At 43.0% G+C, this 18,785-nt stretch overlaps 1 protein-coding gene across 1 annotated transcript in view; it reads left to right on the top strand.

Annotated features, from left to right (window-relative positions):
* LOC126457405 (tyrosine-protein kinase Dnt-like) overlaps positions 1 to 18,785 on the top strand; it is a 233,936-nt gene that overhangs the window by 201,624 nt on the left and 13,527 nt on the right. Inside the window, exons 8-10 of the mRNA XM_050093674.1 lie at positions 442 to 601; positions 4,833 to 4,982; positions 14,784 to 14,943. Of these exons, the coding sequence (XP_049949631.1) occupies positions 442 to 601; positions 4,833 to 4,982; positions 14,784 to 14,943 (470 nt within the window). The remainder of the gene's footprint in view (positions 1 to 441; positions 602 to 4,832; positions 4,983 to 14,783; positions 14,944 to 18,785) is intronic.

Here is an 18,785-nt window from a genome sequence, read left to right as displayed (position 1 = left end):
AATCGTTCCAGTTTTACGAACTCCACTGCTGGCTCTGTGATTTCGAGAGAGTGTCGTGTCATCCTCTGATAATGACGTCATTTGAATCGATATGGAGGGCACGGCGTCAGTACACTCCTCTTCTGGCCGTTGTCAGGTTTCCACATTACAGGAACCTCTACTTCTGATCTACATAGCACCTCATTTGTCATTAAGAAGCTGAGTGCTCCATTTTCCAGTCCTCCCAACAGGTAAAAACCCACGGAATTCAAGCTGTGGTGCTCCGCATGAAAATCAGAGATGCTGGCCGCATAACTACAGAAGCATACGATTACTTTGATAAGACTCGACATTACTCCTGTGACTAAACAACTATAATTTTGTGTGTAAGAGAAAGGAAATCTCTTCGGTGGGGCTGCAACATATGATTCAGTGTGTATGTGTGTGCCTGCATGTTTGCAGACCAGGCGTCGCGCCTGCAGGTGTCCCTGCTGCTGGCGGAGGGTTCGATGCTGCACGGGCTGAGCCATCAGAACCTGCTGCCGCTGCTCGCAGCCAGCGTGGAGGCGCGCCTGCCGCCGCTGCTCGTCTACCCGCACTGCGCCAAGGGCAACCTCAAAAAGTGCGTGCACCGCCTAACTCCATTTGCACCACCTCAATTTACTAATATTCCTCCCCAGCCGTCCTAGTAATATGCATAGATCACTATTTTTTATTAATAATAACCATTTTAAACTATAACAATTTCGATCTAACTAGCAGATCATCAACCGATCTAAAAAAAAGAGAAGAAATAAGACATCATAACATAAAAAATACAGAAGTTTAACACCACAACAATAACGACATTGGTATTAAAAATAACATTAAAACATAATATCTTACTCATACCTAGTATGTCAAAATGGAATTTGTCAGTACCACTGCTGACAAACTGCGCCTTGCAACACTAGGTATGAATAAGTTCATGTTATAATGTTGTTTGTAGTACTATTGTCGGTATTATTTATATAGGCAGTCCTAATGTTTTGGTTCATCACTGTATGCCGGAATAACGTATGAGCATTAGAACGTCTGAAAAATTTGAGTTTGGCACTACGTTCTCCAAATCAGTCGTAGTAGTATTTAAGCACTCAGAGTTTGGTAAAAACTCTTTAAACATTTCAAAGTGATATTTTCCTGGATAATTCATCTGAATATTAGCACAAAGGACATATAAAAGCAATCCATTTATCTACCGAACGAGGAAATTCAGGGTACCTAGATATGGATACTTATTCGAGGAACTGCAACTCCAATCATCCATTATAAGTCTTTCGTCATGGTTCTGGGAAAAGCAGTTTCTTTGTGAAACTGTAGATGGTAGTTAGAGGCCAGTGATAAGTGATAAACGTGTCATTAGTGTGTCGTTTCCTAAATTCGGTTGTATGTGTGACGATTATAAACTTAATAATGAAGGGAGCAATGGTTACTTAAGCATATTACAGAATTAACTGTAAATAATGATCTAGTTACATTTATACCGCTTCACTCTTTTCACTCCAAGCAAATACTGGTACAGTTTTTTGTCAACAAAACAGTGTCATTGTATTAACTAAGCGAAACGCTTTTCTCCTCCCTCGTTTCACAAAAGTTATTATTTTTGTACGATGTAAGTTCGCGTTGTAAGCTCCAACAGACAACTGATTCCAAACACGGCAATCCAGCAAAGATAAACAAATGCTAACTTCTTAATCAATCCATTGACGTTGGTTTATCATTTCTTAATTGCTGTCTTCGAGATTAGTTGTGTAGTCTTACTGGAAGATGGGCGTACAACTCGAAACTTAGGTCGCACAAAAATAATGAAGTTCCGTGAAACAAGGCAAAAAAGTGTTTCGTGTAGTTAATGCAACACACAATGTGTATCCAGAAAACCACAGTCCAATCAGCTGAGACAATATCAAATTATCTGTAACATATCTTTGTAATCTAGCTGCTTTTCTGTTATCAGTTGCTCCAACAAGGCGTGACAGGCTACTTCCTATTATTTTAGAGGAATCTAGAGCGACATCTACAATAACAATTGGTCATATTGTAATAACATCGTTTTTGCTTGTGGACATTAGATGGAGATGTAGAATACAGCAGCTGTAAATTACCTGTTTAATAGTTTCCTAGCGTTTATTCCGTCATGTGGTAAGCTGTTTTCGTGATAGATAAAATTTATTTTGTTTTAATTTCATGGCCATATGTCCTTTCACTCGCCGTAGGCATTGCCTAACCCAAGAGAGGGAAGTATTGTCAACAGCCTGTATGTGACGCTGGTACAGTTTCTAATATCGTATGTTAACTGTATGTATATCACATAGTCTGAGACCGACATTAGTTACCAGCCCAGCACAAGCGTGGTAAAGCAATGGAAACCCACACATTTTCCGCATGTGAATTTTTGACTCTACTGTAACTGCATACAATAATTTGCGAAGATTTTTCGTGATGTTACTTTTAGTTTATTAACTAAGTCTTAACCGCATATCCCCCTCTAGAGGACATTGCACAAACCTTAACCCCATGTTGTTATTAATTTTTAAAACATCGGAAATCTGAAAAAAATGATGTTTTAAAAGCATGTAGCACTTATTTTATAATATTATGGATATTTTACATGTAACTCGTAGGTAGTATAATGAGAAGTAATTATGAAGGAAAGGTATGAAACTGTGCACATAGCGAGTTTGAAAAGTCGTTTCCAAAATAGGACTCGTTTAAAAATAATCAAAATAGCCCTAAACAAAATTGGAAAGTTATGAAATCAGAGAAGACCTAATCTAATTTCAAAGTTGGTATAATAAATGGGGCGATCACGAAGTTTCCGTTGGAGGCCCTTGCTGCAGCGTGTATACAACGTAGAGCAACTCCTACGCGTGGTTATAGGCACCGACATATAGACAATAATTCATGAGGTTCACACTTTTACGCACACAACTGTATTCTGTTTGTGAGAAATGCGTAATACTGCAGAAAATCTCAAAAGTAGACGAATATTATCAGTGTCTAACAAAAAAAACAGCAATGTGCTAGCAGACGGCATTTCCCGATGTAAGCGAGAAAGTAGCCAAGAAATCACCGTAAGTGCAAAACAACCTATTCTTAACCAACTGTTTTTCGATCTAAAATCAAATCAAAATGTAAATAATCTTAATTAAAGACCACTGATGATGCCGTACCTCAATGAAGCGAAACGCGTCTTTTGAAAAATCATGCATTTTTGTAGTTGAAAAGACGGATTAAAAATAACCTAATGAATTAAAAAAGCAACTACGGACACTATGGTCACACAAATGAAGAATATAGGTAATAGTGTGGTATTCATGTCTTTCCCACGTGCGTCCGGTGAACGTGGGAACGTGAACTGTGCCAGAGTTATCACCAAATGCGTCCACACAGGACCAACGTGCTGCTATTATTTTCTTGGCTGCTGAAGGGCAAACGCTGGTAGACATCCACTGGAGAATGAAGAATATGTATGGAGCAGCAAGTCTTTCGAAAACTGCCGTTGTCGAATTGCGCTATAGGGGGTGCCGCCACTCATGATGACGCACGTCTCATTATCGCAAATGTCGTAACGTAGAAATTCCCCAACTCCAGTGGGAGACACACGAGTAGCCTCCGGATAGTCTGACCACTCCTCATGCACTTATCACGCCTTCAGTCCGTTAGAAAAGGTCCTGATGGGTCGATGATTTCTGTCGGACGTGGATGAGCAGCACGCAGTTACGGACTTTTTCTCGCAGGAGTATACCGTGTTTACCTAACTCAATCTTTAACCTGGTGCGTCGGTTGGATGGTTGCTTCAGTGCGATTTTTCCTGACTGACATATCCATTGTGGACTGTACGGCCCTCGAATGGAAACTTTTGATTTGCCCACCGTACAGCATTTTCCAGAAGGTCACGGCAGACGGCTTTGCCATCATCGTAACACCCATTACCGCCAGATCACCGAAGTTAAGCACGGCTGTCGGGCTTGGCTAGCACTTGCATAGATGATCGTCCGGGTCTGCCAAGTGCTGTCCGCAAAGGGTGTGGACTCGGCCCTTATGAGGCCATTTGAAGAGCTAAATGGCAATACTAAACCAGCATTTCGTCAAGGTTTTTACCCAAAATTGTACGTTTGCCTCCATCTCATTTTTTCTGCTTCCTCAGTTGTACCATACTTCAAACTGAACACCTCAAAAGTGTTGTTTTTGATCACTAACCGATGTCATTATTACAATCGATCATCTTATTCTGAACAGAATCGACAGCTTTAGTCATTTTACACGGACTCCTCTTTCTTTGTTCAACTTTCGCCATTATTGTCTACGTATCTGCAGGAGAATTACAAAAGAATTAGAGAGTGTGCTAATACAGGCAGACTTTGAACATGAAAAACAAGTGTAGAGGGACAACTTACGTGACTACAGCATGTTTTTCCTAACCAATAAATTTTTAAGCCCATGTCTAGATTAAATGGTGTGATAATAAACATTAATCTTAAATCTTTCTGTTCAGTTATACATACGAGGCTCACCTGCCAATACCTAGGAGAAATAATAAAAAAAAAGAAATATAGAACAACGTAAAAACTTTTTCCATTGTTAGAATGTGTAATGGCGATCAGACGAGAAATGAAGCGGGCGACTTGTGTGCTCTGCTACAGAGTGGCAGAGACCTGTACTACTATTTGTTCTTGGTCCCACTAGAGTTCAGGAGATCACAGAGCCAAGAGGCCAGGGGATCCTTTCTCGGGAGGGGGGGGTCCCGTTTATGGCACTTTCCGCTGCCATTAACCTTGTTGGAGTGCGTAACACAGTACTGTGCGCGACTGTAGGTTCCTGCAGAGCTGCCGCACGCGGACGGAGGACCAGTGCACGCTGCTGACGCAGGACATCGTGGACATCGCTATCCAGCTGGCGCTGGCCGTCATCTTCCTGCACAGCCAGAGGGTCTGCCACAAGGACATCGCAACCAGGAACTGCGTGTACGTAGCCGCTCGCTAAGCAAAAGTATTACGGTATCTGTCCACTAGCAGCTGGTCTGCGAAAACGAGGGTTTATTAGCATGTCTTATATTGTGGGCTTCTGTGGACGACCTGATGTTCACAAATACATAGCAGCGACCTCGCGATGTTTTCCGTAACACTTCAACAGTTTCAGATATCCTAAATTTTTGTTTAGCATTTCATTTTCTCTCTATAGTAAATTTATTTTTTCATGTAGGCTAAGGTGAACCAGTGTGTATGACTCACAGTCGTCACCCAAGTGTCTCCATTAATCTACTGTAGTTAACATCTTCAATAATTCTGTTCAAAGATTACAGTATTTGCCTTTCTCTATAATTTTGACTTTTCACTGCTTTCCCGCTTCCAAACTACACTACGCAACAAAATTAAGTGATCACCATTTCGGAACCCCATAGTTGTCTGCCAATCTGTCGCGTTAAGCTTGAAATTCGTCTCGAAAGTGGTAGCAATCTTTCTCTTCGACAGCCTCGTTGCTGCTGTAACGCCTGATGGTTAGGCAGCCCCTTCGAAACCCCTTAGGTGCGATCTGCCTACCTTTAGGTGATAGAGCAACCACAAGACTTAATTAAGTTCAAATTTCCTACAAGTACAGTTTGCAAGTGCTCAACAAAGGTGTGAGGGTCCAACCTACCCTCACTCGGGAGGCCCTACAGGTATACAGGTATCCCTAGCCGTTTTATTCAAGTACATGATATTCCAACACCTCCTCATAATCATACCACAGGAGGGCGCGAAACAGAAATGCTGACAAAGCATAAAATCCCTTTGCTGCTTCGGATCACGTTCAAATTTCGTCGAATAGTTTTGAACGGTTGCTAGTTTTCCACCCTGTATAAAAGAGTAAAAATAGCGGCCATATTACACTCCAAAGCGGTTAGATCACGTTCAGCGGGTTAGAAGACCACAGTGTCCTAAGATAAGTGTTGAAACATCGGAGGATGTCAGTGGTATCAACGGTTATCAACAAAATTTTCCTGTTGCTCATCCCACAGCGAACAGTCGTTTTCGACCGCGAAATGTGTGGAAATGAACGCCCCAAGAAGAGAGGTGGTTTCATTGAGGCCTTTTTGTGTCGATTCTCAGTGGCGGGGCGTCTGAAATACTTCTCCTCGGCCGCCCCTAAGAAAACTACGTATTTTCAACACTGGGTGTCGCGTATCTGACCTCCGTCGGAGAGACGGCCAAAAATGTGTGAATTGTGGGTAAGAGTGGCTGTGACGACGTTACCATCATTTGACACGTCCACCGTGGTGTTGGGCAGAATTGTGATGAAATCTGGTGCCAATATGACATCATTAACGCACGTTATAGCTCACATGAACTTCTGGATTGTGACCTTTATTTCGCCTGTGTCAGCACCTAGATTTTTGCAGTGTAGCCGAGCGCGAGGCTGCCATCGTAGGGCGTCACGCTTTTGCACCGTTACAAAGGAATGTTTTAGGTACCTTAGAGCAAAATTTTAAATTTTGGCGTCAGAGTGAGAGGTAACTAAGGGGTTTCGAAAAAATTGTTCTTCAATTTGACTATGGGTACTTACATTCTTTATGATTTGTAGTTAATGAGCGCAAATTCGTGGTCTAAGTCACGTTTCTGAGCTTATACTTACGCAAAATTATTCAGTCTTTTACCCAAAAACTCATATGCCTGACCAAACGCATTTGCTCCTGCACTTAACCGAAATTGTAACCCTTTATTTGCCTTAAAGTCTTAGCATATACAGTTGGAGAGGGCCAGCTGCAGGCTACAGTCAATGTATTTGTGCCAATTATTTGCAGTTTCTCAAATCCGCTCCTTCAGTGAACAAAATACGATGCATAGTAGGGTTTCCGTGGTGTAGCATTTTGACACTGCCAGCAAAGACGTGACCAACGGTTTCGCCGCAGTAGTAACACCGGTTCCCATCAGATCACCGCAGTTAAGAGCTGTCGGGCTGGGCTAGCAGTTGGATGGGTGATCATCCGGTCTGCCGAGCGCTGTTGGCAAGTGGAGTGCACTCAGCCCTTGTGAGGCAATCTGAGGAGCTACGTGATTGAGAAGTAGCGTCTCCAGTCTCGTAAACTGACATACGGCAGAGAGACCGGTGTGCTGACCACATGCCCCTCCATATCCGCATCCAGTGACGCCTATGGGCTGAGGATGACACGGCGGCCGGTCGATACCGTTGGCCCTTCCAAGGCCTGGCCGGACAGAGAGGAGAGAAAACAAAGACCTCCAGACTTCATTAACGGGCGCACAATTTCGATTAGCAACTTCGAATAGAACCACAAATATTTAGCACTCGCCAGAAAAAAACTCATGAAAAATTAGGAACATAATTTTCAGAGACTGGACGTTGAAATGGAAATCTTCAGATACAGTGAGAGACTACACCACTATAATTCTGGTTCCAATGAGATATTGCAGATATCACTTACCGGGCCATTTATTAGGCTGGTCCAGTTCTTTTCGTAACGTAGATTACATCTCACTTCCCTGCAGAGGATTGGTAGAAGAACAACGGCTGTTACTGTGATGCAGTAAGTATACCTGGTCACGTTGTACGGGATTGTCATCACGTTTATGGTACTGGTATAGCAAGAGATTAGGTGGCAGGCCTTGAGGTATAGAAATTTCTGCAAAACGTCTGGAGTAAGAGGTCTCGATATCTTGAATCTGACACACTGTAGTTTTTTACCCATTTCATTGAGTGCCAGCGAAACGAAGACAGAAGCACTAAGGCTTTACGTACTCTTGGATAGTAAACAGCCGGCCGGGATGGCCGAGCAGTTCTAGGCGCTACAGTCTGAAATCGCGAGAGCACTACGGTCACAGGTTCGAATCCTGCCTCGGGCATGTATGTGTGTGATGTCGTTAGGTTAGTTAAGTTTAAGTAGTTCTAAGTTCTAGGGGACTGATGACCTCAGAAGTTAAGTCCCGTCCTGCTCAGAGCCATTTGAACCATTCTTTTTAATAGTAAACACGGGACAGAAACTGTGTTCAAAAGCGGCGGAAAGAATGTAGTCTCTCATCGTATTATGTAATGAAAGACAATGTGAATCTATACCATGTGACAGACTTGGTATGTGACTTACAGGATTACAGTATGCCATTTCCGCTAGATAAAGTGTAGCCGTAGGTAACAACATCACTGAGACAAAACAATACATACACAGCCGCGAAAAAAGTTAGTAAACCGTTTTAAAGGTTTCAATTTCTCTCAAGATTTATTGTTGCAGTAGCGCATATAGAATACATGAAATGATTACATTGACAGATGAATAGTACAAGCGGTTCTGAGTCACGCGGTATCGACCCATTCTGCAATACCCGTATCAGTACGTGGTGTAGTCTCCACAGGTAGCAATTCAGGTGCTGAATCTGGCATCCAGTCGATCATACAGATGGCGAATACTGTCCTGGGATACGTTATGCCACATCTTCTCGACCTGTTCACTTAGTTCTGTAAGTGATGTTGGTTGACAAGTCGCACGAGTCACTGCTGGTCCCATCATGTCCAACAAGAGTTCAATTGAAGAGAAGTTCGGAGATCGTGCTGGCCAGGGTAGTTGCTGCATGTCTTGCAGAGGACGTTGAGTTTCACAGGCAGTGAGTGGGCGAGCATTATATGGTTGGAACAACACATCCCCTTCCTGTTGGAAGAACGGCAAAGGAGCGGGTCCAACAACACTCATCACGTATCGAGTGCTAGCAGCGTCCCCTGCCCAAATATCAAAGGTGAACGAGGGTTGTAGATTATCGGGTCCCAGACCACAGAGCCCAGGACATGGCCAGTATGTCTTGGATGAATGCTCTCTACGGAACAGCTCTCATCAGGTCTACGGCTTACGCGCAAACGTTTGACACTTGCGTGCATGCAAAATCTCTTTCATCTCTGAAGACAACGGATCGCCATTCAGTCATCCAAGTGATCCTTTGATGGAACTAGTCGAGCCGTACACGTCGATGTTGTGGAGTAAGTGGAAGACTAGCTGTAGGTGTGCGTGCCCGTAGTCCAACAGCCAACAACCCATCCGCAACAGTTGGTGCTGACACGTCGGGGTAGCTGTAAGATCTACCACTCCTGTCCTTGCGATGCGACAATCTCGGTTGGCGTCTGTGCTGTCTCGGCGTCCAGAGCCTCGTCTACGGAATAAGAATATCATCGCGTGTTCGCGTGACCGTTGATACCAGGATCGTTGCACAACTGACACAGCACGTCCAACCTCTGTGCCAATTCTTCGAAAGAACCTTGTCGCAACTCGGTGCACCATTTTATCATTGCGTGTTCGCGTGACCGTTGATATCAGGATCGTTGCACAACTGACACAGCACGTCCAACCTCTGTGCCAATTCTTCGAAAGAACCCTGTCGCAACTCGGTGCACCATTATATCATCGCGTGTTCGCGTGACCGTTGATACCAGGATCGTTCCACAACTGACACAGCACGTCCAACCTCTGTGACAATTCTTCGAAAGAACCCTGTCGCAACTCGGTGCACCATTATTTGATCTCTTTCAGACTAGCTCAGTTGCTGTGACCGTTGATACCAGGATCGTTGCACAACTGACGCAGTACGTCCAACCTCTGTGCCAATTCTCCGAAAGAACCCTGTCGCAACTCGCTGCACCATTATTTGATCTCTTTCAGACTAGCTCAGTTGTTCTTATGAAGCACGAGTACATATATCTAACGTGGTTGTCTGCTTGCTTCTCACTTATGTGTCACACTGAGCTTTTTCGCTGCGAGAATTCCCTAATAAAGGACATACACAAATGTCACACTGGTAGATCTGCCGCTACGCTATCAGTTCGCGGACGACGTTGAAAACATTATCATACTTCAGGTGGCATATGCCGTTCTAGGATCAATGTAGATGTTGTCTTTCCAGGTGTACCATTTTTTATCCGACAGTGTGTTCTCTAAAGGGTTTCGGTAGTGGCTAATGTAACATAATAATAATAATAATAATAATAATAATAATAATAATAATAATAACTGCAGATATACCAGCATAGTACAAGATTATGAAATAGACAGACATGTCTAGCTTACGTTCTGCTACTTGAATAAAAACAAGATTGTCATTTAAATGCAAGGTTTCAAGTAATGTTTTAAGATGGAAGCACTTCCTGCGATCTTGCTCCTGAACCGATATAGCACAGCCATGTGTAGATCGCCGCATATTCTGCAGCTTGTATCTCGGATTGTGTCATGTAGCAATGGTTTAATGTGCACCGACAAACTACTGGAGTCCTGGGAAGGTAGTCAGGGAATTACGATGTCATTTAGGACTAAAGTTTCCTGTATGAGTAGCATATGCTCACTGAACTATTCCCAAAACCAAACTTTACAAAGTAATGGTAGTACGACGAAAGACCGGTGCAGACACTGTTTCTCGACTCTGTACTAAATCTGCCTATCGCGCTGTTGGGATGATGGAAAAGCTACCCCTGAAGTACTGTGTGTTTCTTTTTTTTCTTTTTTTATTTTTCTTTTTTTAGGTGTGGTTTGCATTCAAAGTCGTACGTGACCTCACCGAACGTTCGACGGTGGAGTTCACAAAATCAATTTCATCAAGAGCCTCCGCACGATATGAAAACAGAGTTATGACAACACGAATCAGTACTCGATATTTCTGTAGCAAACCGTAACTTCTCATAAAGATTGGTTCCCACGGAGCGACAGGAATACTGGTGCCTGCCTCGTACTTGAAATGCCCTTGGTTGTTCACTGATGAAATAAGAATCGACCGCAAACTACAATTGTTCAGGTCATGACGTCATAATCAGAACATAAAGACAGCAGATGCAGACTCAAATCACCATTTACATGGGGTGTTCAATAAGTAATGCAACACTTTTTTTCTGAGATAAGGTCGGTTTTAGTCAGGCTTTCTATACACCCTATTGTTCCCCACTCTTTTGGCTACAAAACGCCGTTTAGTAACACAATCTCCGATGAATGCGGCGGCCTTATACCACCTTACTGGTAGGGCGTGTGTGCCCGCACGGTACCACGCTAGTTGTGGACAAAGGAGACAACGTTTTGCAGCATTAATAACGTCACAATAATCCGGACTGTAGGATGGATGAGGAATAACAGTTCACTCAACTTTTGTGAGCTCCTCTCGGGTGTGCAGACTTTATTGAGGCCTTGCTTTGTAACGGAAAGTCTGTTTGCAGGGTTGTGGCGATGAGCACGGTGAAGTCGTTTATTTACTGAGGTTGTGTACTGGCGGCAGGTACGCATGAGATCGGACAGGTTTGCGCGACTTTGTAGCGATGATGACGAGTCGCCCAACGACTCACCATGCTTTTGTCCACTGCTAGGTCTCCGTACACATTTTGCAGGCACATACAAATATCTGCGATGCTCTGGTTTTCCGCGAAAGGGACTCATTGAAAGTTATCTGCCTGGAACGAACTTCCGTTAAGGAAGCCATTTCGAAGGCTTCGTATAGCGCCGCCACCAATCTGCAAGTAACGAAACCATAGGGGCTGATGCATGGATATTTCACGATCTCTCACAACAAATTCCGCATTTGTGAACCGGAATTTGCCAAGAAAAAATGTGTTACATTACTTGTTGAAAGCCCCTCGTACCAAGAGAAGGCTGACGTTTCAGACATTCGTCCGATAGAATCAGTGTGGCGAGAACAAGGATACTGAAGTACTGACGAAGGATGCATTTGAAGTTCCCTAATACATGGGATATTGCCATAATGAATGTCAAGGCAGGCAGTTCAGCTGAGGAGGAGTGGGAATTTCTAAAAATGGTAGCTACAGAAACTGTTCAGACAAACCTAAGCACAACTAAGGTAATGGTGAAGAAACCTTGAGTAATAGATGATACACTTAAATTGATCTACGGAAAGAGGAAATACACATGGTTTAGGGAAAGACAGAAATATAAGTATGTAACTCAGTTACGAATGAAATAAATAGGGAGTGCAAAGAAGTGAAGTCGAAGTGGCCACTGGAAAGATATGATGAAATAGGAAACGATATTTCATCGTGTTAACTAATTCTTCCCTCTATTCTTGGTAGAGAAGAATTATAATAAATGTACAGTACTATATCGCTTATGTTCTACAGGATTCTGTTGAACAAAACAATATAGTGCTTCTCGTTTATTATAATGATCATAATTAGAATTGATTCAGTACACGGAACAGTCAAATCAATCTTCGGTAAAATGTAAATATCGTGTGACTAGCGCCTGCCGTCGGGTAGGCCGTTCGCCAGGTGCAAGTCTTTCGATCTGACACCACTTCGGCGACTTGCGCGTCGATGGGGAGGAAATCATTATGATTAGGGCAACACAACACACAGTCCCTGAGCAGAGAATATCTCCGACCCAACCGGTAATGGAACCTGGATGCTTAGGATTGGCATTCTATCGCGCTGAGCACTCAGCTACCGGGGGCGGGCCACAACCTTCGTTGAAAAACAGAGGTGTTAGTATGAAAACTTCAGGAGGAATTCCTGTGTCAAACACTGAGGACGGAGCGGAAGAAGTACGCTGAAGGTCTTTACGAATTGAAGGCTATTTGATGACGTTTGGAAGACTTGCGACCAAATAACGTGGGAGGAATGCGTACGGAATTTCTAAAATCACTGGATGAAATGGGAAGAAATTACTGAAATGGATGAGTAGAACCAAAGAGAGTATAGACATACCATCATACTTTCAGAAAAACACTATTCACATAATTCTGAAGATAGTAAACGTAAATAAGTGTGAGAACTATAGCACAGTTACCTTAACAGCCCACATGTCAAAGTTGCTAAAAGGAATAATGTGCAGAAGAATGGAAATGAAAATTGAGGCTCAGTTAGATGACGATCACTTTTGCTTTCGGAAAGGCGAAGACACCAGGTAAGGAGTACTGACGTTGCCACACTTAATGAAAGAAACACTTGAAAAAATAAAGAAATAAATAAAAGTAAAAGTAAAATAAAATGACTGTCGACCTATAAAAATCTTTCGACAATGTGTAACTGAGAGAGATGTTCGAAAATTTTGAGCGGAGTAAGTATAAAAAACAGGAAAACATGGATAATATACGTGAAACATGTACAATAAGGAAAAACAAGCTTGGAAGACGAAGAACGAAATACTCCGATTGAAAAGGGCAGGACAGGAGAGAGACCGCAATACAGCCGGCAAATAACTAAGGATGTAGGATCCAAGTGGTACTCTGAAATGAGGTTGACACAAGAGAGGAACTCGTGGCTGGCCTCATCCAACCAATCGGAAGACAGACGACTAAAAATAAACATAAAGCATTAGTGCATTAGTACAATTGTAGGAAAATTGTAATCGATGAACATAAATTGCAGCATTCTTGTTTGCTACAAAGGTAGTGGTCTCATAATAATGTTACCCTGTAGGAATGTGGTCGTCTCTTACCATCAGCGATTGTAATTTGATAAACACCGTAGTTCAAAACTAACGAGAGCTTATGATGAAATAAGCGTTTATTAGCAACAATCTTGTATCAACCGTTCAACGTGGGGTAGCAACGAAGAAACATGTGACATACATATGTATGTCTGACTATCAATGCAACAACTTTTGCTTAACATTCTCACGAAAAATATCATAAGATAAAGCAAACGAGTCACACAAGGTATTTACAGCAGTGGTAACGTTCTTACTGTGTCATTGAATCTAGGACACAAAGACGGGGCTGATATATGTCAACTAAATATTTTAGTTTAATATGATAAAGTGCTACCTATCATCATTAAAAAAAATAGGAATACGTTAATACAGTCGCATTAAAAATGTTAGTATAACCGAGTAATCTTCGTACACATCTAATTCCCAGTGATCTTGTGTCATATTTGCATACATACGTAAAAAGCAATTAAGGGCGCATCGTTAGTCTGCAGAGTGCACTATACATAGGACTCAAGTTGAATATTAACGAGCTGTATGGTTCCAGCTGCATACACTTTAACAGACTCGGTATTAGACCTACATTTTTTGAGGAAACTATTCCATTTGTTCAAGGATTTCACAAGGAACTGCGCTTGGATGTGGAAAGAACTCGAAGATCTACGTGTGATGTATGTAATTTAGGTGCAATACAATGAAATTATTTAACAGTATGGTACTTAAGGGCTAATTCTCATTATAAATTATATTAAAAAATTAAATTTAAGAGTCTCCGTGAAGATATTCTTCAGTGGCGTTGAAGGAACTGCCCAACGTAAAACTTATTCAAATCAGTCTTAAACTGCACCACAATATCAGTATGAAAATGAAAGACCCAGAATGGAACCTTGTGGTACACCCCATCTGATGGCTTGAAATCCTGAGTGAAAAACTTTATATGATACACCATGCTTCCTGTTACTCACATAAGATCAAAACCGCGAACCAGCTGTTCCTATTATTCCTAACATTTTATCTTCCTGAGTCAAAAATTTTGGTTATAACGAGGTCACAGCCGTGATAAACTTTTTGGAAGAAAGAGGTTGCTACACCTGCTGTTCTATATTTCTGTTTTATTTTTATTTTGAGTACTGCAGCTATTCAGCTGCTTGTGCATACCAAAGTAAAATGTTTAATCCGTCAGCTGTGGGCCCTGGAAACCCTTAACCTAAGTAGTTAACGAGTAGAATGTTTTACTTGAGAATGTTTACACAGGCGATCCGACGTTGCAAATAAAATAATAGTAAAATGGAAATAGACACAACCTGATGTCGAAAACCTAAACCTTCCCGAGTCCTGCTTGTGCTGAGCCGCCCTCTGCCTTTTCTGCCTGCAGACTGGACGAGAAGCTGCGCGTGCGCCTCACAGACAACGCGCTGTCGCGGGACCTGTTCCCCACGGACTACTACTGCCTCGGAGACAACGAGAACCGTCCTATCAAGTGGCTCGCAATTGAGAGTCTTGTGCACAAGCAGTTCAGCGCCGCCTCCGACGTGGTATGTACCACCAAGTAAATTTTGTGTTTAGGATATTAATTGTAGCCTACACAACGAAGTTACTGACATTCGTTCCACATTGAGGAAGCGAATATATCAGATGTAGTAAATCCCAATAATAATAATAACAAGAGACGGGTTTGGCGCGAAAATCTATTTTGCACGACTTCATTCACACCGGTGAGAAGACGGGGGCTACAGAGTGATGTGGCGACGGTTATTGTAGGAAAGGATAGAAACGATTCGTCAACAAGTGAACACAGCAAACATAAGATTTACTTAACTTGTATTTCTCCAAGCGATCGAAGACTCATTACAAATAATGCAGCAAGAAGTAAGTACAGCTCTCAGTGCCAACAAGGATGGGGCTCTCTGACCTAGAGCACAAATGATGATGTTGGAGCCGCTGCTGGGCATTGTCTCTGTAGCAATACGAAGTAAATAGGGTCCAAGTGCGAATGGACTGTGTAGCCGCCCGCTGATCTAAAATGCCGCAACGGAGGGCGCTTGTAGTCCAGAACCACTGGAGGTGTGGTTCAGTCGGCGTGCAGCTTTGCGTCTGCCAGACCAGTTAAAGCACAGAATCGACCAAAATTTACCCGGAAGCAGTAGATGCCAAATGCAACACTTAGGACCAACGAACGTACTCCGCAAACAGTGTCGAACGCCGGGTAGCGCGTGTATCTAACATTGCAGGGGACACTCAGAAAGTAATGCCTCAGATTACTTTTTTTTCCTTCATTAAAGCGGTAGTGTAGAAACTGGCGTGCCACCACAAACCTCCTTCTACTGTCCACTACAGCAACAGCGTCCTACATCAATGGATGGCCGCAGTGTATAAGTTTAGAAAATTTCTGACATTCACGCACGTATGCGAGTGCATTCTGTGACTTAATTCCATTCTACAATCACATAGGCTGAAGAAGATATGTTGACAAGGTACAATCGTTAGATGATGCGATCGTCGCTGTAGAGAAAATGAAGCGCAAACAAAGGTGGCGGGTCTGCGGGCGACAAGGGGCCGCAAAGGCTTTACGTAAGCGTGTCGACCGAACTATTCGTGACGACCGCTCGATAACAACAGATGTATTGTGTCACGAATCAGCTGACTGTAAAGGCAGTGCGACAAGCCTGTAACGAAAACGTGGGCTACTCCAAGATTTATACACGCTGGGCGCCAAAAATGTTGACCGTCCTGAATTGCATCAAATCAGACTTCTTTCTCTTCGGCCCACTCAATGATACTCTTCGGAGGCATCACTCTGAAGATGTGGAGACGCTGAAAAATTCCGTACGCCAGTGGCTGAGGTAGCAGCGCACAGATACACGTGCTCTTGAGTCAAGCTGGAAAACAACTGTGAACAAAAAAAATGATTATATAGAAAAGCGACGAATTAATCGCAGGTATTGTAGCTTTCATCCTATGGACAAGACATTTAATTTTCTTGTAAAATGAAAATAAAAAAGAAGGAGACATCGCTTTGTGGTTAAGCCTCGAACGTGCCGCTGCCAGTACCAGTTAGACTATAGAGCTCAGTTACTGCCTAAATTAGATTGAGGAAATAGTTTAGGCTGAACTGTCGAAGCTAGGCTTACTTTAAAGTCGTATCTACCGATGGTTTCGTTAGACGTGGATTTTCTTATGTTTAACAGGCAAAGCTCAACGCCAGAGATGTACGAGTATTATTCAATTTCTCATATAAGACCACAGGACAAATTTTTTTCATCTTCTTAAATGATCGCACTGATCAGTATAGCACTATAGATAGTGCATTACTGGTATTTCGTGATCTGATGATCCTCCACCACCGTTGCAAATAGTGGGTGTACGTGTAGAACGCAACACATGTCCTATCATCCTGTCCTCTACTCGTACGGCTACTTTCCATATAGAAGACAAATTGACGCGAGTACTTGACAGAATGTCTAGAGGGAGATACTCCGTTTGGACGTGCCCGTGGCCACACCGAGAATGAAATTGCCAGGTTTTTTGGCTTAAGAACGCTGTTTAACGTGCCTACAAGGAAAGTTATACGACTCCCAACCACAGTAACACAACATAAGATCAGTGCTCGTAAAACGATCCTAACCGACAGCGATCGGGGATGACTTTGTCAATGATATTTTTTGCAGCTCGGCTGGAATTACTGCGGTTAAAGTGTGCCGGTCAATCTCAACAAATTTACAAAGAAACAATGCGAAAGAAAACTGCACGCAGTGGATATTTGGAATAGGGAATCTCGGAAAGGGCCATTTCTCACAGCGGCAAACAAATCCGCTCCTCGTCAGTGGTCAAAACGATACTGAAACTGCACAGTGGCGGACTTAGGGCGCGTTTGTGTGCTCCGACAAGAAGCCATTACTGACTCTCTTCAAAAGATGCAAATTGTCGAGTACAACGGCGGCATGTGAGACGTGTAATCTACTGTATGTGTGTGTTCAGAACTCCTTCATAGCATAACTTGGCTCCACTCACTGAGGTTATTTTGAACAAGAGCCAGGATGTTTATTTCAACATTCTCGGAGACGAAGTGTTAACATCCGCGATGGACAGTATGCCGTGATCCTCCCATCTTCGATGACACAACAGCCGTGTTAACAGAAACGCATGCAGACATTCCTGCTTTGACGAACGCTCAGGCATAGATTTAGCGTCTCTGTGCATAGTGCGTAGATCGCCACTTTGTATAATGCCTTAAGCACCTCGAAATACACTGCTCAAAATAATTAGGGGTTCATGATTTTGAAGGTCGGGCATAATCTGTTGAGCAATAATTGAGGACTCGGTATGTTGCTCTAAAGAATTAGAGGACACCATTTTGAGAGTCTGCCATACTCCACTTGGCAATAATTGTGGACGAAGTACGTTACCAAGTTACACCTTCCTCTTTCAAACCTTAAGTACACAACAAATCATTGTTACATCCTCTTTTATTTGCTGAAATATCCGGCAGGTGTCTAAAACAAGTGGAAACAATCGTTCATGCAGTCGTCCTGGGCACTCGTCGTTTGACTCTGAGTGCATGAATAACATGTGTGCCCTCCGTGAGCTTTTATAAAGGCCTGGCGCCTGCGTTGCATGTTTCTTGTAAATCTGCGCACGACACCCTGTAGCATCTCTTTCTGTCCTAAATTATAGTTCTTGAGAGTTCTTGCAGAGTCTGTGGTAGAACAGTGCGGACACGAACACGTCTGTCAACCACGTGACACTCATACTCGTTGAGGTCTAGGTCGGACTCACTGGTGGCCATTCCATTACTTCTACTCGTATATCCATTCTTCGCGAGACATCCCTGGCGTCGCCCAGGGCGGGGTCCCTATTATCGTGTGTCAGAAGGAAGTCATGGCCATCAACGCGTGCGTAGCCAGTACATGGTCCAACAGAATCTGTTAGATGTACCTATACGTCCATCTTTTCAGAGATTGTTGCGGAGCTTGGCTGTTCGCTAAAGGATGTCAAATCAAACATCTTTATCTCGTCTAATTTCCAAACTTATTTTATTTCAATACCAGTTTCGGTGATTTACTACGCCATCTTCAAGCCCCTGACCGACTTTTAGGAAGATTCCACCTCCGTCCTGGCCCCTGTTTTGCCCAGAACCGTGGTGGAAACTTCCTACAAGTCGGTAAGGGGCTTGAAGATGGCGTAGTAAATCACTGAAACTGGTAGTCAAATGTAATAAATTTGGAAATTAGACGACTGAAATGTGCTTGATTTCACATCCTGTTAGATGCACTGCCTGGCGGTAGGGCGATCAGAGACAATGACAAGATTCGTAATGGTCACAACTTATGCTTCCCCACACCATGACAGAAGGTTGACCGAATCTGTCCGCGCACCA

The sequence above is a fragment of the Schistocerca serialis genome, chromosome 1 (genome assembly GCF_023864345.2).
Source record: "Schistocerca serialis cubense isolate TAMUIC-IGC-003099 chromosome 1, iqSchSeri2.2, whole genome shotgun sequence".
Taxonomy (NCBI): domain Eukaryota; kingdom Metazoa; phylum Arthropoda; class Insecta; order Orthoptera; family Acrididae; genus Schistocerca; species Schistocerca serialis.
The sequence above is the reverse complement of the archived record's forward strand: the minus strand, read 5'-3'. Positions and strand labels throughout refer to the sequence as shown.